The sequence below is a fragment of the Biomphalaria glabrata genome, chromosome 14 (genome assembly GCF_947242115.1).
Source record: "Biomphalaria glabrata chromosome 14, xgBioGlab47.1, whole genome shotgun sequence".
Taxonomy (NCBI): domain Eukaryota; kingdom Metazoa; phylum Mollusca; class Gastropoda; family Planorbidae; genus Biomphalaria; species Biomphalaria glabrata.
In genome coordinates, this window is record NC_074724.1 from 25,676,261 (window position 1) to 25,701,713 (window position 25,453).

A 25,453-nucleotide genomic window follows, 5' to 3' on the forward strand; every position below is an offset into this window, starting at 1 on the left:
AGTTTAAACTCCCCTCCAGTGGAGTTTGAAGCTAAAAAGTACCTCTTCAATATAAATAAAAGCAAATTACTCACTCTAAAATCTATAAGCGTTGCCAAAGGGGTTTTGAGGCTAAAAAATACATCATCAGTTGAAGAAAAAAAGCAAAGTACGCACTTAAAATGCTATGAGCGTTGCCAAAAGGGGTTTTGAGTTTAAACCCCCATTCAGATGGATTTGATGCTAAAAAATACCTCTTCAATATACAAAAAAAAGCAAATTACACACTAAAATTATTTGAGCGTAGCCAATCCAATCGGGGGTTTTGAGTTTAAACTAAACCCCTCTTCTACAGATGGCGTTTTTTTAAATTTTAAAACCCCTCCAGATGGTTTTGAGTTTAAGATCCCCCTTACATAGCATTTTGAGGTGGAAAACCCCAAACAGATGATTTTGACGATAAAACTTCTCTTTTCGATATAAAATCTAAAGCAAACTACAGTCACTTAATTCCAAGAGCGTATTCAAGAGAGGTTACACATTTTTACCAGTGGCAGGGCTCCATTAATAAACTGCAGTGAATAGTCATCTGCCGAAATTGAAAAACACTAAATGTGGCTCAACAAAGATGGCTAAGACAGATTTAAGGAGTCAGTTATAGAGATCGGGTTTAAATCAAGGAAATTCTATGCCGAACTGGGAGTCGACCCTTTAGTAAGATTGTGATAGAGCGACGCATGAGGTTTGCGGGACATGTTCTCCGACAAAATGAATTACGCATAAGAAAAGTTGCAATGATATCCTAGTACAACTTGACGCCACTCATTCATTGAGGTCCTCAAGGCAGGTGAGAAGAGGCTTCAGACATTACCAGTGACAGATTTTTATGGAACAGCTTAACGGCGCGGGAGGGTCTAAGTCTGTAAGAATAGCACATTAGGTTTTTGAAATAAAACTTTTTAATAGCAGGAAAATGCGCTGTAGATACCTCAGAATATACATTTTGTTGTTTTTCAATACCAGAAATAGTGCTTGACGGCGGGGCTTCGCCCCGCGCTGGGGGAGCACCTAGCGCTCCCCCAGACCCCATTGCTAGTAATGGCAGGGAATCTACAATTTTATGAAAACAGCTTGACGTCAAATGCGCCAAACGGCGCGGAAGGGTCTAAGTCAGTAAGAATAGCACATTAGGTTTTTGAAATAAAACTTTTTAATAGCAGGAAAATGCACTGTAGATACCTCAGAATATGCATTTTGTTGGCTTTCAATATCAGAATAGTGCTTGGGGGCTAGTATTGGCGGGGAATCAACAATTTTTCCACTAACTCGTGGAAGAACCTATTCTATGGCACAATAAACGTCTTCCGAAAGAATGAATGGTCAGAATGCAATAAAGAGTATGTACACACACACACACACATAAATACATATAGAAAAAAAAATTCGCGGGGGGGGGGGAGAAAAAATCCACCCCCCAAACCACCCCCCCCCCCGAAAAGAAATCCTGGCTACGCCCATGGTATGTATGTATGTATGTATATATGTATGTATATATGTATTTTTGTATGTATGTATGTGCCGAATAAAAATCAAAACCGTTTGACCAATCTTGTTAAAACTTGGCATTAGCCTAATGTTCCTTTGTTACTTACTGGGACCTTGGTTATGTATTGTAGTCCTAAAACAAACTTAAGACCCTCAAAAAAAAAAAAATTGACCAACTCTATAAAAGCATTTTTTTACATAAATTCTTATATCTGCGAATTTAGAATTCCTGACTTAAATTATTTCAATAGACAATACCGTAATGTTACACATCTTTCTATTCCTAGGTCTAAAACTCTAATGATATATAACTTCTTTTCGCAAAGATAGTTTTATACTTTAACACATAAACATATAATTCATTCATTTCATATTTTAATCAAATTAACATTCAAATTTGTTTTTCTAAAGCATTTCACATAATAATAATAATAATCTTTATTATTCGTTCGTTAAAGCTGCGAAGCCGTGTTGAGATATATTCTCAGTTTCATTCATTAATCGCGTACATCTAATAAAAAAGGTCACGCATGCGCAGAATGAGCTATTTCCAAGGCAATATTTAACTCTAGATTAGTGTAGATCTAGATCTATGTCTTAACTCAAGATCTACTTTATACTATACTTTAAAACATGAACATACAAAATTAAGTCTATTCATTTCAAATTTTAATCAAAAAGATCTATATGTCAGCCTACAAGCAAATGTTTTTTTTTTCAAAAAATGCTTGCTTTTAAGTCGATTAGCTATTTTGATAGCTCCATTCATACTATTTTTACATTTACGCATTCCGCATTCGATTTACTTATATTTATTTATTTATACTTATTATTATTTCGTTTAATTCTTTCCAAAACACTCTCAGTGACTATATCGAAAGTGATTTGCAAATTAAGATCCACGGGCCGCAGGTAACATATGGCTAGTATTTCTATAAAGCAAAGTAATACAATACTGTATTTTCTTTTCCTAAGTGTTCATTAAAATGTACTTAGTTTTTCTCCTTTTTTCTGTCTACGTATTTCATTTTCTTTTGTTAGGATTTACATCTAGATCTGACAGGGTCTAAATATTATAAACAAGACCAATTATAAAAATAAATAGGTCATGTTTTTTCATATGACCTATGTGTAATATAGTTCTAGATGTCTTCTAGATCTAACAATTTACCAATCTGTCTGTGCTCTCTTTATTTCCATTCCAAATATTAATGGTTAATTCAACTCATTTTTTAATACCTCATATTGTTTTCTTATTTTCTGTACTTTCTATTTACAGAGCTTATATCAACTCACTCTGTCTAGTAAAAATTTTGTAAACATTATTTCTCCCACACCCAATCTTGGAACAAGTTGAAATTTTGCACAATTATTTCTTGTCCCTGACAAAACAATAATTTAATAAAATAGGTAATTAATTATTTTGTTTGGTATCAAGCAAGGGAAAGAACTTGTACTTAACATATGTGGTCGTATAAACTCAATTAGTCCTTTTGAGGAGGCTTGAGCCCTGAGCTCTTATTCAAGTTGTACAACTTTTTTGTAATGTATTTAAAAAGTGATCACAGTAACATTCAGACAGATACTTACTTCTTCCCCCCACCCCCTTCCCAACTGGTTCAGACAAGTGATAGGATTAAGAAAGCACTAAACAAAAACAATTGGTAAAAATATTTCTAATTGCGCAGATTTATAGCTTTATTATTGTTAGTCTAGATGTACTACAAATTTAATTACATGACTAATTAAAACTAATTGATACAATTAAACTTAATATAATTTTTTTAAGAAGTATACAAATAGCAGCAAAGAGAAAGATCTATTTTTTTTTAGAGCAACAACTACCAACAATTTTAACAGAGCCGACACACATAGCAGTTAGGCAAACTATTAGAAAAACAATGGCTCTTTTTTATTTTGTGAAGACAGGTGGTGAGGTAAGGTGGACCATTTTACCATACACCATTTTCTCTCATAAAAAAATTATACGTGTAATATTGATGAATGACCAGAAAGAGTTGGCGGAGGGGAATTGGGTTAAATTTGGTTAAGTGAACTGTTACAGCACCCATACATCTAAAGTCAAGGGACAGATGATGATGAAAGCTAGCATCACTCTTGGTAACCTTCAAAGGAGAATGTGGTGGATTAGATTACTCCATTTTATTATTCCATCTGCCAACAAAAAAAGTCCTTGTCTACCAAGCTGAGTTAAACAACCTTTCCTTATAGCTTTGAGACCTGGGTGCTATTGAGAAAGCAATAAGTCTTCTCAAATGTTTCCATCTAAGGTGCCTGCACTGAGTAACTTTCCATCATGGGCATGTGATGGCAAGACTACACTACAAATAACAGTATTCTGTGGACTGCTGTTGTGGACAATGTAGAAGGACTACTTATTGTTCAAAAGCTGTGGCAATTAAGGCACTTCACAGATAGAGACATTTGGAGAACTCTTGCAAAGGGAGTGGGACACATATTTGAGCTTCTACTAAAGGCAGGCAAATAGGGCAAAAGAGAATTTAATTGACCCTCTACAGATAATGATTTTGTCTGCATTGAGTGTGGCTAAAAATGTAAGTCACAAATGGGTCTGCAAAGCCATGTGAAATAACTGCACTCATCCTTAATCTTAAGACTAAAAAAAAATGTATTACCTATGTACCTATACAATATACAATTACTCTTTTTTTCCTAACTATTACTTTCAGAGTAACTTGAGTTACAGAACTGTTTATTAAAAAAAAATGAACTAAGATTAATCTTAGTTTTGCAATATGTTCTTTGGAATTTTTAGCTATGTTCTCAAGCTTCTACCTTGCCCCTTCTGAACCCTTGCTTTCCTGCAGTAGGATTGGGTTATAACATAATAATCTTCAAATTAAAAGGAACCTTTGAAATTTGCAAGTCAATGCCATTCAGGGATTGTATTTAGTAATTTGCACATCAATTTTTATTACAGTTGGAAGTCTACTGATTACATGCATTCAAACATTAGTGTATGGCTTTCCGAAACCCATTCATGAAAAATTTTTAAAAATTACATGACTATGAAAATGTGTTTGACAAAAGTGAACTTAAAACAAAGCTTTTCTAAATTAAACAATGAAAACATAAAAAATACTTTAAAAAAAAAACAAAGCTTATATTAAGCATAGTTAAATCAATTAGTTTGGATCAGTGATGTAATTAAATTTGTAATAGATATGACTATAATAATTCTGCGATTACAAATATTTTTACCAATTATTTTTGTTTAGTGCTATTTCATCTTAAATGTGGCGACCTACAAAACTGTTAAGGGGGCTAATTCAACTAATACCACCTCATCAGTCAAGTATAATTTCTTTCCCTTGTTTGAGATACCAAACCTAATTATTAATTACCAAAAGCTAATCCTAATTGGTTAATTTTAAAAAAATTGATTATTGTTTTGTCATGTAAAAGAAATACTTGTGCAATATTTCAGCTTGATCCTAGATTGGGTGTGGGTGTGGGGGGGGGGAAGGTGGGGCTAGTTGTCACAGTTTTCAGATTTTGATGTTTTAAATATATTTAGAATTCATTGATTCTCACCAAACTTAACATGCTGTAACTTAAACATTCAGACAACAATTAGAGTAAATGAAATAAACTTTATCTCTTTATTTATCAAAGTTATACAACAAAAAAGTGGCTGGGTTGAGGTTGTGACAATTTGCCCCACACTGGGGTAAGTTGACACAGGCATGGGGTAAAATGTCACACATTTAAAAAATCACCATATCTTTCTATGTCTAAAAGAAATAGCATATTAAGTCAAGACTTTGTTTTTGTAGTAGTTTCCTTGACTGGCCATAGTGAAAGAATGATATATATGTGGAGGTTCTGAAAAGTTTTGGACATAACAAAGAAAGCTGTAGGTTTTTCTTTAAAATAATGTTTATTTTTTTCTATATAATATTTGTAAAATATCTGTTCACTTCTTTCAGCAATGCACCCACTCCCAACCTATCTAAATAGTAGGACTAGGTAACTTCTTTGATAAAATAAATGTTGCGCTCGGAGGACATCTTTTCTGTATGTTGATGCTGGCATAACCTTTGTAAACAGCATTTTTTAAAGAGAAAGTCGCTTAATACTATTTAGGTATCTATTTAGGTATCATCATAAAAAGGAATCAATAAAACAAATAATTATTAATAAACAAATATTAATATTAAAATTTGTTTTCAAAACGCTTAATCTTCATTGGGGCAAGTTGTCACAACTGTGACAAATTACCCCAACCTGTGTGACAACTTGCCCCACAACAATTTTCAGAACATTTATTTTAATAACATTTTATTGGGTCGAGCTTTAAGAAAAAAACTAATTTCGATGTGTAACTAATACACAGAGATATGAAACAGTGTAATGTTAGACAATCATCTCAAAATTATAAGTGTTTTTCAACAAAATTACACAAAAATAAAATTCCACTTTCCGAACAGTCAAAAACAATGAATCATGATAATTTTAAAATGTGAAAAGGTATCGACTTCATTTTATAGCTATTTGTAAATGTTTCCGTAAACATCTCAGCTGTAGTTTCACATTTTTGATAGCGCATCACATTATATCGATATAGTGTTTGTGACAACTTACCTTTGTGACATTTCACCCCACCTTCCCCTACTTAACTTTTAACCAGACAGAATGAGTTGATATAAGCTTTGGAAAAAGTACAGAAAATGAGAACACAATATGCTTTGTAAAAAAAATAGCTACCCATTTAGATTGAACAAATATAAAAGCTGGAAACATCTTCTTACAGAGTTTAATTCTTTAACAATTATGAATGATAATCATGTGTGGATATGAATGAATTTGTAGCATAGTTAATACTTTAAAAATATAAATATGCTTGCTTTTAAGGTAAACCCAAGCCACCCAGTATCCTTTCACTGACCAGTGCTCTAGAAGGGCAGACACTAAAACTTTCCTGTAACACTAGCTCTACAAGTTTACCACCTGACCATGGACTTAACTCAAACATACTTTGGAGAGATGAACAAAATACTATCATTGGTATACCTGCTGGAAACAAGGTTTGTCTCTTTTGCAGTATGAGCTTTATTAAATAAAAATGGATATATCACTTGAAGGTTGTTATGTGATGAGACTCTCTTTAGCAATACATTAACACCAGCATCAAAATCATGGTTGTAGAAATAATTTAATCTTAATTTAATAATTAACATTATAAACATTATTTTGTTTATTATGTGATGAGACTCTCTTTAGCAATATATTAACACCAGCATCAAAATCATGGTTGTAGAAATAATTTAATCTTAATTTAATAATTAACATTGTAAACATTATTTTGTTTATTATGTGATGAGACTCTCTTTAACAATACATTAACACCAACATCAAAATGATGGTTGTAGAAATAATTTAATTTAATAATTAACATTGTAAACATTATTTTGTTTATATTCCTCCATTTTGGTTTGCTTCTCTTCCTTCAACATGCATTTGCACCACTCCACATTCACACTACAATGTGCATGTAACAATGGTCAGTAGTATTTTAGAAAATAATTTATTTGTTTACTTTTTTCTCTTTAAAAAAAAAAGCTTTTTTGTTTCAAGTGTGTATTTATTTTTACAGTTTGTTATGAATGCTGACGGCCATCTTGAAATACTGAACATACAACGTCTTGACAGAGGGCGTAAATTTACATGTACATCATCAGACAAGGCTGATAATATCAATAATGCACCAGTCTCTGACCCAAGTCTACCTTATGAGATCAAGCCTGAATGTAAGTGATAATATTGTTTGAATATGGTCCACCTTATGAAATCAAAAATTTAATTTATTTACGTTATTGTCCTTCTTATGAATCCAAAAAGTGAATAAAAAAAAATTATGCTACATTAGATACTTTTTAACATAATCTAGCTTTGATGACTAAATCCTCTACAACTGTCTAATATAGAGAAACATGTTTACAAAAAGTAGATAAATCCATTGCATGCAGTTTCAGAGCAGAAAAAGGAGCAATAGAATTACCAAACTATTCCTCTAGTCATTTAGTCTTCTTTCTTGTTTTAATTTTAGAGCACATACAAATCCAGGGAAATAAAATGCTAAGAGTGTCAGGAAGATTAGGGATGGAGAAAGCAGAGAGAACTATCACTTCATTGAAGAATGTCATTAAGACTAACATCAAACAAAATGGTTTAACCATTTCACTGCAAAGGCACATACCTTCTACCAAACTAAAACAGATGTCATCACATTAAATTCATATCCTACAACTGCCATCTATCACAGCTTTCCTATTATATTTATAATAATAACTCGATAGATTCTACCTTAGGTCTCGATACGTCTAGGTGTCCCTGGTTCAGTTCTAGTTAACGAAATAAAACAATGAAACCACTAGATCAAACACATAAACTTTAATCAGCTTTACTGCATATCACACACACGCTGGTCTCTGTCTAACAACCAACACACTTCCGGTCATTCGCGCAGATTGTAAAAATAGAATATACATACATACACACATTCATCCGTGACAATCAAACAAAATGGTTTAACCATTTCACCGCAAAGGCACATACCTTCTACCAAACTAAAACAGATGTCATCACATTAAATTCCTATCTTACAACTGCCATCTATTGTTGTACAGATGGTGGTTAAGGATCCTGATAGAGCTGGGTTTAGGGCCCTACTAGTCTGCCCAGATTGATCAGAACCCCCTAACCATGAAACACCAGCGATGTTTCTGAATGCTATGACACAAATGAAAAATTCTGGGAGAACCTGGGGTATCTAGTAGCATGAGCCAAGCCTGGACTGTCATGATCCATGGTGGTAGTGTGAAGGGTAAACAAAAATAGTGCAGGATGGGACACTATCCAATTGGTGCATACTTTGTCTGGTTCTGTCCTAACTTTGACTCAGAGGAGACAGTGTCACATATTTTGTGTGCCGCCAACTGAGAATTATGGGGTACATGTCTGGCAGGTAACTCGATCTGTATTGGGGCCATGAGAGTTCATCTCAGGTTTAACCATCACCTAAACTGCAAAATGATACTTTGCATAAGCTATGACAAATAGATAATTTTTCAACTAAGTACAGTGCACAGCAAATGCTGATCATATTTTTCATAATCACATTTATTAACATGCTTTCTACTGTCTCAAAGACAAACTTTGGGGGATCAAGAAACCACAGTGCAGTTTATCTCAGGAAAGATTTTTATCCTTCCAATATGTCAGATGAGAAGTAAGAACAAGATGAATAATAACTTCTTGTACTTTGTAAGATATTGGAATATCTTGGTCACTTCATCCCCGGTCACTTCATCCCTGGTCATTTCATCCCCGGTCACTTCATCCCTGGTCATTTCATCCCCAATTAAATATTTTTCTTTTTCATTGTTTAATTGTGCTGTTAGGCTTTGACTTTAAGCCCTTATTTCATCTAATATATAAATATGATTATGTAGAATGCTTTTTGATATTTTTTGACATGTTACTAATGCGTTTATAGTGTTTCCTCTTCCACTTTGCATTCTTGATGAGAAATCTTATATTGTAAATCTGGATGTGTACTTAGCTATAGCGCTTCTATTGAATTGGGAGATGTAATATTATAATATTATCCTGTGCATGACATAATCAAAGGCCAAGGTGTGGCGGAAGTAGTGGAAATCTTTTGAGAGATGAGAATGATCAGAATACTTATGATCATGCTGCCGATAACTTATCATCAAAGGCCAAGGTGTGGTGGAAGTAGTGGAAATTATTTAAGAGATTATTAGAATACTTATGATCATGCCGCTGATAACTCCTGACAACCATCTTTCACTTTATTTTATTTTTCAATTGCTCTTTCTTGATAATGGGCGCTTCATTTTTAGCTTTAAAATGAGGTTTTATTTGTTCTAATAAAGGTTGAATTCATCCATCCTCAGAATATCATGTCGCTTATAGACGTTTTGCTTTAATTACTTTTTAACATTAACATTGTAAAAGAGAATTACAAACATAGTTCAGCAATATGAATCAATGGATCGTCTTCTGTACTTACAAATGATAGCCAATCTATCTTATTGATGTAGATAAACACAAAAACACTTTTTTACATTACCTCTATATTTATACATATTAAATTTTTATAGTTTAATTTTAATTGTATTCTTATCTAATGTGTTACACTTTTTGTCATTTAAATAAAAAATGAATATATTAAATATTGCTCATTTCATGATTTTTATAATTTCTATTTGTTAGATAAAATGATCAGATGATGAAAATAACAGGGGATGAAATGACCGGGGGATGAATTGACTAGGGGATGAAATGAACGGGAACCCTATTCAACTACAAACATTTCAAATAAATCAAGCAACTAAAAAAAGCCCCCCTTTTTTGTTCTCTGATTTTATTTCTCTGTGTCATTATCTTCATGAAAGCATTCACTGAACCTTGAACTCTAAGAATATCTAGAACAAGGGGTGCTACTAGTGGTGAAACTTATTGAATTACAAAATTAATTCATGCTGAAATCACATTTTTAGCCCTTCTTTCTGTTCTATCTATAGTGATGCCAAGAATTAAAAGTAATAGTATTATGTTAAGGTCAAATACATGTATTGAAAAAACAAATTGCTCATGCTCAAATCTTCAAATACATAGTCAAAAATTGTGTACAAAATGCTTGACATTTTGGTTGAGAACTGCTGAAATATGTACCACGATTCCTATTGACATTAGAAACATACAATATTTATTTTAAGTATGTGACACAGTTAGTGGTTAGTTTAACCTTTGGCTTTTTTACAGTCTCTACTGTTTAAGAGTTGTTTATAAATAATCTATTAAAACAGTTTGTTTGTTCATAGTTCTGACAATACAATTAAATGTACTTAAAATAATTCACAAACCTTCATCCTGTGATATAGCCCTGGCTATGTTTGTTCATAGTTCTGACAACAAAATTAAATGTACTTAAAATAATTCACAGACAAACCTTCGTCCAGTGATATGGTCCTGGATCCAGCAATTGTAAGTGATTCCAAGATTGTAAAGCATGAGAATGAAGACTTGACCATCACTTGCACTATAACCTGTGAACCAGCCTGTTCTGTCCAGTGGTCATTTCAAGCTTATGCTTCCTCCAGGTTAGTGTAGATGTTAAAGATAACCCCCTTTTCTTTTTTTTTTAGAATCACTCCTGACTGAAAAAAATTAACAACTGTCAGGTCAGTCAGTCACATCTTGGCAGTATAATATCTCAGATGCCAATGCTAAGTGCAAGGTTTCTCAGCAATAGTTGAGCTAGCTAACAAGGTTATATATGCTAAATGTTTACTATACTTCCAGGAGAACAATTATGTTTAATTAGAGGATAAGAGTCCTGTTGGTCATGAGAAGTGTGTTAGGTTATTGATATCATTGGGAGAACATTGCTAGGAAATGGCAAATAACAGAAAATTCAAGGCTTACAGATATCTTCACATGCATGTACATAGTAGATAATATAGATGCTCTAAATGTAAAAATACTTTTTTGCCTGCATGATTGACCTTATTATGTCTTGTAAAGAGAAAAGAGGATCCCATCAAGACTAGAGAAATGCCACGTATATATATGTCATATAGTTATTTTTAACACCAATGAAATGCTGATTTATTTTACATATTGACTGTACATTTTTTAAACATTTAGTATTATGCTGCAGTTTTTTTTACAAAGCTTTTATTAGCTCACTCTGTCAGTCTAGATGAAATCTTGTACACGTTATTTCTCCCACTTCCCATTCTCAGATCAAGTTAACTTTGCAAATAATTCATTGATTATGAATTCATCAATTGAAAAATTGACCAATTCTTTTATCAGTTAGTCATAATTTATTAATTTTTTTTTTTTTTTAGAGACAGTACTACCCTATAGGGAGATATGTGTTGGATAAAATTGGAAACTAACAATAGATAATTATAAAGCCTTCTATTTTCATAATTACTTGGCTTGCTAAGTTTCTTGTGCGTGTGCCTTCCATCATGGAGACTTGAGCCCTTAATTTTGAATTCAGACTGGAGCAACTTTAAAAAAAAATTGATTTTGAAAAGCCGTCTCCCAGATACCCCCACCTCTCCCCCAATTGTTTTAACAAGTGATTGGATCAAAATGCTTTGAGCACGCTAAAAGCATGAAATCTGTGCTAAACAAAAGAAAAAGATAAAAATGTTTCAACTGACAAATTTATTATTGTTTATCTAGATCTATTAAAAATTAATTGCATGATTGATTCAAAATAATTGATACATTTAAATTTAATCTTAGCTTTGGTTATAAAAAATTATTTTTTTGTATGTTACTTGTTTAAATTAATAGAATTAGCAATTAGAAATATTCTACCAAAAGACCTTCTTAATGAAACAAATGTGTATATTTATTATCTATACTAAATCCAGTTTCAGTCCAGTACAACTGAGTGAGTCTCACATTTTAAACCTGAAAGTGAAACAAACAGATCAAGGAACTTACAGATGTACTGGTACCAACAAATATGGAGAAACTTATAAAGAGTTTCAACTAGAAGTTCATTGTAAGTAAATGTTGACATTTGATTGAAGCAATACAGTATATTGAGGCGTGGTGACTGAGCGGTAAAGCACTTGGCTTCCGAACCGGATACCAGGATTTTTAATTTTGGGATCTTCAGGCGCCTCTGAGTCCACCCATCTCTAATGGGTCCCTGACATTAGTTAGGGAAAAGTAAAGGCGGTTGGTCGTTGTGCTGGCCACATGACACCCTTGTTAATCGAAGGCCACAGAAACAGATGACCTTTACATCATCTGCCCTAGAACCACAAGGTCTGAAAAGGGAACTTTACTTTTACTTTTTTAATACAGTATATTGCTTACAAAAATTTCAAATAGCATTTAGTTGTTTTTTTACATTATATTATTTTTCCTAATTTCATTGATAAAACCACTAAATTTAGAGACACTCCAGGACAGAAAACTTGAAAAGTAAAATAGCAATAATCCATAAAACACTCAAACATCATAATTTACAAATACAAAAACACAAACTAATAAAATACCCAGGAAAACACAAAGGTAAATATCATTTCTGTGTGCTAGGAAAAAGTCATCTAAAACAGTTTCCTTCCATCTATCATTATTGTGAGGAAGAAGTTGCCAGAATGAACCAGAAAATAAAAAAGACTTAAAATACAAGTTTAAATCTCTAATTGAAATGAACTGCTATAAAAAAAAACACATGGATTTACTTAGCATATCATCACTCTGATCTTTCTGTCTCACCATTTAGCATATCATCACTCTGATCTTTCTGTCTCACCATTTGGCATATCATCACTCTGATCTTTCTGTCTCACCATTTAGCATATCATCACTCTGATCTTTCTGTCTCACCATTTGGCATATCATCACTCTGATCTTTCTGTCTCACCATTTAGCATATCATCACTCTGATCTTTCTGTCTCACCATTTAGCATATCATCACTCTGATCTTTCTGTCTCACCATTTAGCATATCATCACTCTGATCTTTCTATCTCACCATTTAGCATATCATCACTCTGATCTTTCTGTCTCACCATTTAGCATATCATCACTCTGATCTTTCTGTCTCACCATTTATATAAGAAAACATCTTAAGTTAGCCCTATAATAGCCTTCACATCTTTCACTTTGATTTTCTTTTTAGACATCAATACCCCTGTGGTCAGGGTTAATGAGAAGACAGAAGACAGTAGCAGAGTTGTAGAGAATGAGCAAGTTAGACTTTACTGTACCATAGATGCTAAACCAGTGCCAAAGATCACGTAAGTTTAAACAACTAAATAACAATGTTCTGCTTTAGTAAGTAAGTACCCTCTCTTAGATGATGTAATGGTCATTTGTTTCTTAGACCAACAGTTCATGAGCAGGGTGTCATGTAGCCAGCACAACAACCAATCCCCTTTACTTTCCCCAACTAAAGTACCCATTAGAGTAAGGTGCACTCAGGGGCGTCCTTAAAATCCAAGTCTTCACTGAGATTTGGACCCTGGACCTCTAGAATTGGAAGCCTAGCACTTTACTACTCTCTGGAAAGGAATACTATGAATATATTTTAATTAGGTAGTTGATACACAAAATAAACAGTTATACACAAGCACAGTATGAAAAAAAATTAATTCAGTAAATGACACACTGCATTGTATTGACTTAAGAAATATTTTCCAAGAATAAGTTTCCATTTCTTGGGATTTATTCATTTGGGAGTTATTTCAAAGTTTCATGTAAATTAGTGTATCTGAATGGATTTTTTTCCTTTATCCCTATAGTCTGGATTTATATACTAAATCTTTGGCGACTATAATCTAGTCTCTTTGACTCTTGTGTAGTCCACATGTGTGATTGATGTCTGCGATGGCCCCCAGAAGCTTTGGTTGTTTTTGTCTCAGTCTTTTTCTTAGTTCTACTTCAAGACTGAAGCGCTCACTTCATGGCACGTAATTGTAATTACCTATATTGACAAATTGTAAGGTCTATCTAGTTGCAATTATTTTACTCAAATTGTTGTTGTGGTTCTTTAGTTAAATCTCTGTTCACATATATATTTGCGCCATATGGGCCTTTTACCTTCTACGTCACGTTTCAGAGTCTTGATCTAGATCTAGGTATAATACTACTAATAATAGGCTCTAATTTGGTGATGAATCTTACCTAAATTAGCAATTTGGCCAATGGTCAGACTGGGCTCTATAGCTTTGGTCAGCAATCTAGGAGATGGAAATTCTGATATAAAGCCTATGACTATCTGTTGTTCACTGCCGTCTCAGACTTCTGTGCCACTGTGCATTTAGTTTAAAGAGTGGTATTGGTCTGCGCAAGCCAATTATCACTTTAAAAATACTTTGAGCAGGTGGAGGCAAGGCAGTATTTTATATAACTAGGCCACAAATTATTATTATTATTGTAACTAAGAACAATTTAATTAACAAAATTAGTAGATAATCAAGATATCTCTAAATTTCATCTACTAACAGAGCCACAGTGTAACTTATTCAAACATCAACCTTTAGGCCTTGAAATGTACACCTACAGCTTGTACCCTGGGACAGGAAAGTAATAAATGTATTAGGAGGAACAGAGAAGATGTCAAACAATCAAAAAGTTGAACCAGGCACTGACAGCTATTCTCTCACTTAAAAACCAGTCTGGAACTCTTTTCCTTTAATACTAGCAAGACAAAAAAACAACAACTTATTAAACATTTATTTATTTTCATAATAAATTTGAGAAATAGAATAAACATATAGTATGGTGATAATGCTACAATATTTATGACATCAAACACCAAACTGTGGAAGATGCGTGAGGCCAAAGAAAATCTTGTTCAGAAATCTGTTAGGATGCTAACAGCTGGAAGAAACATAATATTGCCTTGATATGGATGCCTGGCAAGATTTTACACAATGTTCAAATGATTCTTACTATTGACCTTTTAAAAAAAATAATTCTTTGTCACATATATACAATTTGATTGCATCAATAACTAAGACATATATAAAGAGAAAAAAAAACTTAATCTTATACTTCCCCAGCTGGAACTCTCCAACTGGAGTTTTGGTGTCAGAAGAAGGAAAACCTTCACCCCAAGTCTCAAGCAGAGTTTTACAAAACAATTACACCAATTCCTACACTCTGAACTCTGTTCAATGTGAAAACAGTGGGATGTATTCTTGTGAAGGCCATAACATTGTCAGCTCAGTGGAGAGAAAGATAAACATCCTTGTCATGTGTGAGTTACATTGTTTTCTATAATCTTTTTTAAAAAAAAGATTTTAGTTCAAAGTAAATTTATCTTATGTGTAAAGTCCACCTGTTCACTGTGTGTGTACAGTCCACCTGTTCATTGTGTGTGTGTGTACATCTTATTAACTTGTGGGTATGCTAATGACAGCCTGAGTTCTAAGATTTTCTTGATTTATAACAATAGCTGATTATAGTCTCTAGATCTAATTCTAAGATGATAGATCTGCTCTATGTAAATATAGTTTTTTACCTTAGCACACGAACATACAAAATATAGTCCATTCATTTCATTAATAAAATTAACCTTTGAATTTGTGTTTCAAAAGCATTTTTACATAAATTCGTTCCCTAATGCTGCATCTTATTCTTCTTGAGATACATTTAATAGTCATTCATGACATCGTGTGCTTCTTACATTAGACACTACCAAAAGATCACACATGTGCAGGACATAACATTATTACATTCATGCATTCACTTTATTTATAACATTATATTATTACATTATTTTGTTTAATTGCTTCTAACACACTATGTCAGTGACAATGTTAGTTATACGCAAATTAAGACTCACAGGGCATGGGTGATATATGGCTATATATATATATATATTGTTATAAACTTGGTGGTGACACAGGTGTAGTGCTGTGTGTGTTATTAGTTGCCGCAAATAAACCCCAGGCCAGTGCTAGAAGTGTGGCAAACCATGACGAGTTGCGACATCCAGCCATGACGAGTGACAGTACACGACAGTAAGGAAAGGATCTGTGTTGTGAATGGTACTCAGGCAAGTCACGTCAGACCTAGTCATGTGATCAACCAGAATGGTCGAGCGACGCTCTATCGGGTTCTAGAAGGCCAGTGGGGACCTTATATCAAGAACGAAGGTGTCCCAGTCAAAACAGCAAGGTTCTCTACAGTCCAGTTCACTACAGAAGAAGATTTGGTTCAGCTGTGTGGTACTGTACAGCACATTGTGATGGTTAGGTGTGGATTACTGTCAAGTACAGTCAAGACACCTCGCTAGTATGAGACTGCATCTTAATTTTGATCTGTGATCGAGTTCGACACAATGAGCCCAGTGTGTGAAGTCAGACCTGAACATTTGAACCCAGTGCAAATCCGGGACAAGGTGGAGAGGCCAATGCCAGAGTTGATGCGGCGGTAACATTGTTGACAGTGAAATATTTTTACAGTCAGTGTTACATGTTGCCAATAGTACAGTATTGGCTGTGATTTATTGGACATTAAACTTTTATGTTACTTTGGAGCCCTGAGTTGTCAAGTTCTTTAAATTGGTTGTGTGGTGTAGTTTGCAGAGAGCCTGAATAGTGAAGAACTTTACAATATAATATGTTTAAATTAACTTCCTAGCTAGTCATACAGGAAGACTTAACAAATGAAATACTAAAGCCAAAAAGGTTATTTGATTATTTAATATTAATGCATGAAAGGATCAAATGGCCTTTCAAAACTAATTCAATAGCATACAGAAGTGGAAGAAAACAAAGAAAGATGTCAGAAAAAAAATGATAGGATGGCATTAGTTTTTTCAGAATCTAAAGATAGGTGAGGCTTTGAAAGAATCAAAATGTATGCTTCTAAGATGCTCCCACTAGGTTATAGTCTAAACTAAAAAGAAATTCAGGAGTTAAAAGCTGTTAGATTCCATTCACTAATGGAACTTTTTGTTGAAACCTTTTTTTTTTTTACCAAAGCAAACATTGATGAACTTTGCAAGTTGTTGATTTTTCAAAAAAAAAAAAAATTTTTAATTACTCAACTACTGATACAAGAACATGTATAGAAATATTGAAAACAATAATTTTCTTTTTGCCAGGCAGACCTCAGCCAATTTGTTGCTTGTAAACTACACAAAGTTAGATAAAACCTAATGACACCAAAATTTTCATAGCAACTATTTTATTATGTTGACTTTTTTTTGTAGCTGTTCATCTTTAAAGATAACATTCAATTTTCTCTTTAGAAATATGTTGACATTTATGCCACTAGACATATTAAGAATTATTTTTGTATTCAATGTATTCACTTATTCTTCAGGTCCACCAAGTTCATCCGCCATTCCTGCCTTAGCTTTGGAACCAGAATATGTTTGGGAAATGTCCAAAAGCTTAAGTTTTTCTTTTGTGATCAAAGCTTTCCCAGAACCTGAAGTGATCAGAGTTATTTCAATGGTCAATGATATGTAAGTATTACATTCAGAATATAAATGAGATTAGAGATCCATATAGTAAACAGGATCTAACATAAAGGAATTGGAAACCTCTCCAAAATTTTAAAGGGAGTTTAAATTTCGTACTGATCATTTTGTTCTAAAGTAGTCCAGAATATTCAGCACAAAGAAACCAAGGAGAGCTGATGAATAGTTTCTAAGTCATTTGTGATTAAGTTCTTCTTTTTATTCACACTAGTGGACCCACGGCGTAGCATACGCCGCTATTTACCGGAAGAATTCATGTAGGCAGCGTATTGTTGAGCAGAGTATATGACTGCTTCTATGAGTAAGAACAACGGACAAGGCGTCACCAGAGTTATCCCAATGTTCGCAAACAAAGCTTACAGCCATCTTGTGAAGTTCGAGAGCATTAGTTTCGTCAATGACATTTTTCCAGAAATATGCAACTGATAGAAATAAACAGTTACCTGATGCAGGAATTTCGACTACATTGAAAGACCTGTTGACTCCACCAAATATATGTGAAGCGGTGGCCATGGTTAGGAAATGAAGGGCAAAATGAGGGGCAAAATCAAAACAAAGCTACAGAAAAAAAGAATTCCACTATTTTAATGACACCAGATATTGACGTGTGTAAAAAATACAGACACATAAATGTAGTCAAATGTATAGAATGTTTAAAGAGAAAAAGATTACTTGTTCTCATCCCCCCCCCCCTCTTTTTTTTCTCAGCCGTGCTCTCCGTCATCCAATTTTGAGGTGAAAAATATTGGTCAAAATGGGGAAAACTTGTAATAGGCTTCACTTTTCTCTTTTATTTTTATGTACCTTGTTCTTCATTTCTTCCACGCAGAAAGGAATTCAGGATTGTAGATATTAAGTGATTATCAATGTTTTCCAATGTAATTTTGTGACTTGTCTGAATAGTTGTTACATAGCTAACTTTTATACACATTCAATACAAACTATAGCATCTATTTTATATTGATAAATATTGCTCAAAATAATCAATGCTAAATCCTTAGTAATGCATAATTTGAAATCTGAATATCTTTCAACTTTCAGCTCACGTACAGAAGAAAAAAACAAAGATATCACCATAACAAAGTCTAGCAAGTATGATGGGAAAGATTACCTGACAAAATTTACATTTACTGTCATTAGAACACTTGACATGAATGACAAAGATAGAACTTTTAAAATGACATTTGAATCCTCAGAATTTAAAAGAGATTTACAATTTATCATCAGACCCAGAGGTAAGTAGAAACTGGTCCTGTTGTTTTTGCTACTGACATTTAGTTCTAACGTTGTTATTTTTCCATTCTTCCACAACTATGCCACTAGTAACTCTCAATGAATGTGTCACCATACATGTGAAGTTCTTAAAATAAGTAAACAAAAATCTAACAGACTTAGATTCTCCTGCTCTGTTTGGCTTTTGGTTGGTAAGCTGTTTCCATAGGAATCTGTCTCCAGCAATGCTTATAGTTCTTCCCAATGGACCTCATTCACCAATCGTAAACAAACAACATTTTGTCACGTGGTTCTCTATATCTTCTATACAAATTACGCAATCCATAAAGGCTGTCACATGATACATAATTTTCATTGTTTTATCAATATTATCATGTGGCTAAATGTTGTTTGTTTATGATTGGTAAATGAGGTCTATTGATGTCCACTGCCCTGAGATCATCCATTAAAATAAAGAAAGGGACAGTAGGAGGCAACAGAGTATTCTATAGCACTTAAGGATGGCTGCCTGGTCATGCGGTTTGCTCGCTGGACTGTCATTCAGATTTATTGATGGTCCAGGGTACAAGCCCTGCCCACTCCCATCCCCTGTTGTCCTGCGGGAGGTTTGGACTAGGAAGTAATTATCTTCAACTCTGAAGGAACATTCGAAACATGTAAAACATTTTACAACATTTTAAACAATATCAAGGAATACAAAGGAGATACTAAGCCATAATAAGCCATGTATGAAAGTGAGACCTGAACACTGACAAAAAACAACAGAAAATCTGCTAAATACTTGGGAGTGGAAAATACTTAGAAAAATGTATGGTGCTATACAAGATGAGAGTGGAATGATAGTGGAATGACGGAAAAATAAAATAACAGTGTAATTATTCAGTGACACAATAATCATTTTAAAATGACTAATTAGTGCTAAAAGAATATTCAAAAAAAAAATATATTACAATATTTGATACTAAAGAGAGAAAGATTCAACTGCATTTTATATTCCCTTGCAGGTCCACCCCAACCAGTGACCAATATAACCACAGTAGACATCACACACAACTCTGTGAAAATATTTTGGTTTGCTGCTTTCAATGGAGGGGAACAGCAAAATTTCAATGTGGAATACAGACATTTGACTGAGTCTGTAAGTAGTTCTTATATGATTCTCTGTAGATAAAATATATATATACTAGTTGACCGGCGGTACGCCGCTATTTTGCAGGGCCGACTTTACTTCTTCTCGTTTACACTGTTGAGGGAAGAAGAGAATTATATATATTGATTCTCACGTATGTCTATGCTACAGCCGAAACCTAAAACTATCAAAGTAAAAACTGCCACCCAAATCGGGAAATACCCAAATATCTCTTTAAATTTTTTTCTTTGCTGCTGACTTGTCAAAATTCTAGCCTGCCAAGATCATTTGCTACAATATCTAATAACTCATAAGATTTAAAACTGATAGATGGCTAGTACCTTAGGGAACAATATTAAGAAACCAATGACTTGAAAGAGTGGTGTGTCAATAGATAACACTCAAACTGCTTCACGTCAACATTTGTTCAAACTTGATTTAAGAAGGAAATACGATGAACTAGCGTAACGCTGTGGTCTACGTGTGAATATGTTTCGATTAAGATCTGGTATCGTGCTGTGATTACTAGTTAGTAAATTCTAGACTTGTGGTCTAGTGATGCCAATACTCCAGCGTAATCCGGGGATTGCTATATAGTAGGAATTCTCGGAACGAATAGGAGAAAAAACAATTTCAATATCGCAATGTACTGAATTATAAAGTGCATATAAATAATCCTCATTCGACTTTAGAATATTAATGAATAGACTCACTAGTGATGTAAATGAACGAAGTACTGTCTATAACAGGTTTTACATGTGAACAATAGAACTGGATTGAGCTTTACTCAACCAACCCACGAATGTGTTCCCAGAATTCCAGTGTGTTTATGCTCTAACTGAACTTCATTTGAGACATATTAGGGCCTTATGTTTAAGTCCTGTATTTTATTTGTGGCTATTAATGAAACGTTCCAAAGAAGACTACCAAATCAAGAAATAAATTACAAGCAAAAATATGAAAATGCTTTAAAAAAAAAAGCTTATCTTGGGGGAAAAGATCCATATCTACAACTATGTATGTCCATAGTGTAGAAGTTACTTCCTTTTTACGATAGCAACCAAAATAATTAATTACCTAAAATTAATTGACTCATTGGTCATTTTTTTATTGATTCATATAAATAAATAATTGGGGAAAGTTTCAACTTGATCAGAGAATGGGTGTGGGAGAAAAAAACGTATACAGTTATCTAATATAAGAGGACAATACCCCACATATTGAGCCATATCTTTGAATACTGAAGGATTTATCCCCTTTTTTTTAGTATCAAACAGAATAATTAAATTGCCAGTAATTAATTGACTAATCTTTTTTTTTATTTCTGTATTGCCATCGCCAATGAATAATTGTGTAAAGTTTCAACTTGATCCGAAAATGGGTGTGGGAGAAATAACGTGGTTGAAATTGTTACCAAACAGACAAAAAGACAGAGTGAGTTGATATAAGCTTTGTAAAAAGAAAAGTTTTTATTTATCTTAATTCGTATCTCTCTTATCTTATAAATTACAGACATTTCTTTAAAAAAATATATACTTAAGTTATTTACGTATTCATGTGTAAATCTATTCGTGCTTGTTATTTAGAGGCTTAAAGTCATATGTTAGGTTGTTAGGTATGCACTCTGGACTGTAGTCAGGATGATCACGAGTTCAAACCCCACCGTCGCCATGCTCTGCAATCTTGCAGGAAGTTTGTGCTAGGACCTAATTATCTTCGTTTCTGAAGGAAGCGGTTCAAGCACAAATGGCTGTATTGAAGAAAGAGCACTTATTTAAATTCGTTCTACCATATGGAATAAGTAATGTGTCTTGTGTATTGTATTAGGTTATTTTTGTTGTTGTTGTTGTTTTTTTTGTATTTATGAGTTATTCTTAGGTGTTTTATGTATCATTGCATACTTTACTGCTTTGTCTTCTGTCCTGAAGTGTCTCTAAATTGAGTGATTGTACTAATGGTGTTGCTCTAATCAAGTGTATATATTGTTACGAATCTCACTATCCAGGCTCTCTGCAAACTGCACCATACACCACCAACTTAAAGAACTTGACAACTGAGGGCTCCAAAATAACGTAACAGTTTAATGTCAATAAATAATAGCCAATACTGTACAATTGGCAACACGTACACTGTACAAATATCTCTCCGATAACACCGTACCGCCGTATCAACTCTTGCACTGGCCTCTCCGTCTTGTTCCGGGCTTGCACTGGGTTCAACTGTTCAGGACTGACTTCAAACACTAGGCTCGTTGTGTCGGACTCGATTGCAGACCAAGATCAAGACGCCAGTCGTTTCAACTGTACTTGACAGTACTCCGCACCAAACCGTCGTAATGCTCCGTACAGAACCACACCGTTGAACTGTGCTGTAGTCGACAGTGTTCTGAGCCCTGTCGTGAACTTTCTGTCGTGAACCTTGCTGTATTGAGCCCCTTTTCTAAACCGTCTTGACTGTGACACCTCCGCTCTTTATATAGGGTCCCTACTGGCCTTCTAGAACCGGACTGAACATCGCTCGACGTTTCTAGCTTCGTCACATGACTACATCCCTCGTGAAGCTCCTGAGCTCTGTTCACGACGGCGATCCTTCCCGAACCGTCATGTTGACACTCGACTCGGCTGACCGTCGTAACTCGTCACGGTTGACCGCTCGTCTAGCGCTGGCCTGGGTGATTTGCGTCGGCTGACTACACACACGCCACTACCCCTCTACCCCTCACCACCAGGTTTATAACAATATCCATTTGCAATAGGCCAAAATCAAAATGCCACACTTTGCTTCCCCTCTAGTTTCTTTGTTTTCTTGAAGAGTGCACAGCAGAGGACGCGTATTTAAATGTTGTGTCTCATTGTAATTTTTACAACAAATACTGGCAATTTCATGTATTTCTCATTAGTTTTATCTTATCTTATCTTATATAATACAGAAGTTACTTAAAAAACAAAGAAGATGATTACGTCCTACGCGTTCGGGAATTTAGTCATGCATATTAACCAATGACTTAAATTCTGCCAAGTCACTGGTTTTCCTGGCTAGCTCAGGCAACCCATTTAATGCTCTAATAGCACTAGGGAAGAAGGAGCATTTGTATACATTTGTCCTATCCTATGGAACGAGGAAAAATCTAAGTCTTAGAGTTTTCTAAGTCATTGGCTTATTACTATTAAGTAGCTTTATGCATATAAACAAACTGACATAAGCGACGCTGTTCTAATAGCTGAAAAAGTTGATAAATATACAATTATTTCTTAATTCCTGTAGGATATGGACCGAGAGACCATAGTCGAATATTCTTACGGAAATGAAGTAAAAACTTTTCAAAACCGCTTTTATTTTAGGATAATCCTCATTTTTCACATATAGTAAAGTGTGCCTTTGTCTTTGTGTTTTTCTGAGTATTTTATTAAATTTTGTTTTTGTAATTGAGGATTATGGTTCAGTGTTCAATTGCTACTTTACTTTTGCGTCTTCTGTCCTGAAGGCTTTCTAAATTTAGTAATTTAACTAAAATGTTACTCTAGTCAAATGTGAATATTCGTTTGTTATGAATCTCACTGCTCTATTTTGTGTCTGTTCCAGTTTCTTAATGTTTTCTTGAGTTGAGGGGTCCCAAAACAGAGGATGCATATTCTATTATTGGCATAACCAAGGTTGAATAAAATTTTAGTTTTCTGTTCTTATTTGATTTATAGAAATGTCTTTTAATAAACCCTAATGCTTTGTTTGATTTTTTGATAGTTTCATTAATATGGGGATTCCATGACAGTTTTTCGTATACTGTAACACCTAGGTATTTTGCGTTTTTTGGTTTTTGTTACTGGTTTACCATGAATAAGATGAGTGGAATTAATTTGATTTGTTTTAGCTTTTTTTTTTTTTTTTGCTATTCTTAATAACTGACAAAGGCTAAGTTCATGATGAGGTTCAAGAGGTGTGGAATTATTATTTTTTACTACCCTGTAGTGAAGGAAAGGGGTAATGAGCTTAAGGCTATTTTTAAGTCTTATGGCTCATCAGCTAAAAGAGACTATTTGAAGTTGTGGACCCTGAGAAAGGTGGTAATGGATGGTGTTCTTGCGCTGGAGTAAAAAGAAAATGACTTCATAGTGAAAATTAAAGATTAAAAACATGTTTTAGACATATTTTCTTGGATCTGCTCGAGCCTTCCATCAACCCGATCGAGCTTACTAGCTGGGGAAAAATCCGATCGAGGAAAAGTACGCTTGGCGATACCTACCCTACACCTCTTTCACCTCATATTTAATTTTAACCAAGCCTAGTGATACATTAAAATCAGGTTTATTTTTATAGCAAAAAGGATGAGGAATTCGGAGATACCATCAGTTTTTTCATAGGTCAGAGACCGTTACGGTGCAATAAAAATCCAAATGTGAAAATTGCTGCCAGCGGGCTTAATGCGATCGAGCTTCGCACTTTACTCATTGTGACAGGTGGGGAAATGTGATGTGTGTTTGGCGCGTTTTAGGTCTAGGGGATGATTATTTTTAATGCTATCACACCCCACTTATCAGCATATGAATCGGGAGCAGACACGCAACGAGACAAAGCAATGAAAGATAGATACCAAAGTTGAAATAAAGGATATTTATTTACATAAATATACATATAATAATAAAAAGGGGGAGGGTTTGCATCTATCTCTAGTATATTCTATGTTTAATCATCACTCTTGCACATAATAAGAGAGTATGTCACTTTGTCCTCTGACTTAGCTGGTTGTCCTGTTGATGTCGCAGCTGGCTGTGTCCTGGCTTGAGGTTCTGCAGCTGGAGGTGGCGCTCTAGCGGATAGAGGGACGCCGGCGATATAGTTCTTGTGGAGTCTCAGTCCCAAGTTCTAGTATCCGTAGTGGGCACAGTATGGCGGGTGGCCGGATACCGTGGGCACAAGGTTACTGCGGGCAGAGCTGATCTGCCGTGGGCAGCGTGGTTGACAGGATATGTCCAGTGAGTTGCAGAGGGTTGGCGTAGCTATGACGTCTCACACAGATCTGGTCTATAGGGACGTCGCACCTAATAGCTTGACAGGTGGGCTGTCGAATAGGCGGGCAATGCCGATAGCGCCAAGTGGTAGAGTTGAGTAGATCTCAGTAGGCAAGTGCAGTGCTGAATAGCACTAAGCACATAGATAGTAGGTGATTCTTGATATCAAACAAATAGGCAGACACCTGAGGGAGGCACCAGGTATTCCTCTAGGAGAAAGAATGAGTGATATAGTCCAGACTCGATAGCTCAGCTCGAATGAGAAAGGGAAAAGGGTCTGGCTTGAGTTGGTTCTACTTATATATGCCTGGGAAATGTGGGCGGACACAGGAAACGTCCTAGGCTAAGAATTAGCTTACGCGTGGGTGAAGTCCGACAAGAGCCGCACCTTGGTGTATCACGCGGTATGTTGACCCGTGTAATCTCTTAGATCAAAGAGAGCCGTGGGGGGAAGAGTGACCTACATTCCACCCAAAGGGGGGGGGGGTGTCAATCGCGGCGGACATCCGCGGA

The 25,453-nt window shown here is 34.6% G+C and overlaps 1 protein-coding gene across 6 annotated transcripts in view; it reads left to right on the top strand.

Annotated features, from left to right (window-relative positions):
* Positions 1 to 25,453, top strand: part of LOC106072553 (hemicentin-1-like) — a 73,543-nt gene that overhangs the window by 27,548 nt on the left and 20,542 nt on the right. For 5 of the 6 annotated variants that reach the window (XM_056009717.1, XM_056009718.1, XM_056009720.1 and 2 more), the window contains exons 4-12: positions 6,421 to 6,593; positions 7,163 to 7,316; positions 10,541 to 10,697; positions 11,991 to 12,124; positions 13,256 to 13,373; positions 15,141 to 15,337; positions 17,413 to 17,557; positions 18,614 to 18,807; positions 19,810 to 19,943. In XM_056009717.1, coding sequence (XP_055865692.1) covers positions 6,421 to 6,593; positions 7,163 to 7,316; positions 10,541 to 10,697; positions 11,991 to 12,124; positions 13,256 to 13,373; positions 15,141 to 15,337; positions 17,413 to 17,557; positions 18,614 to 18,807; positions 19,810 to 19,943 — 1,406 coding nt within the window. Of the gene's footprint in view, positions 1 to 2,301; positions 2,437 to 6,420; positions 6,594 to 7,162; positions 7,317 to 10,540; positions 10,698 to 11,990; positions 12,125 to 13,255; positions 13,374 to 15,140; positions 15,338 to 17,412; positions 17,558 to 18,613; positions 18,808 to 19,809; positions 19,944 to 25,453 lie in introns of those variants that run through there. The other variant, XM_056009722.1, reaches the window with a different exon arrangement.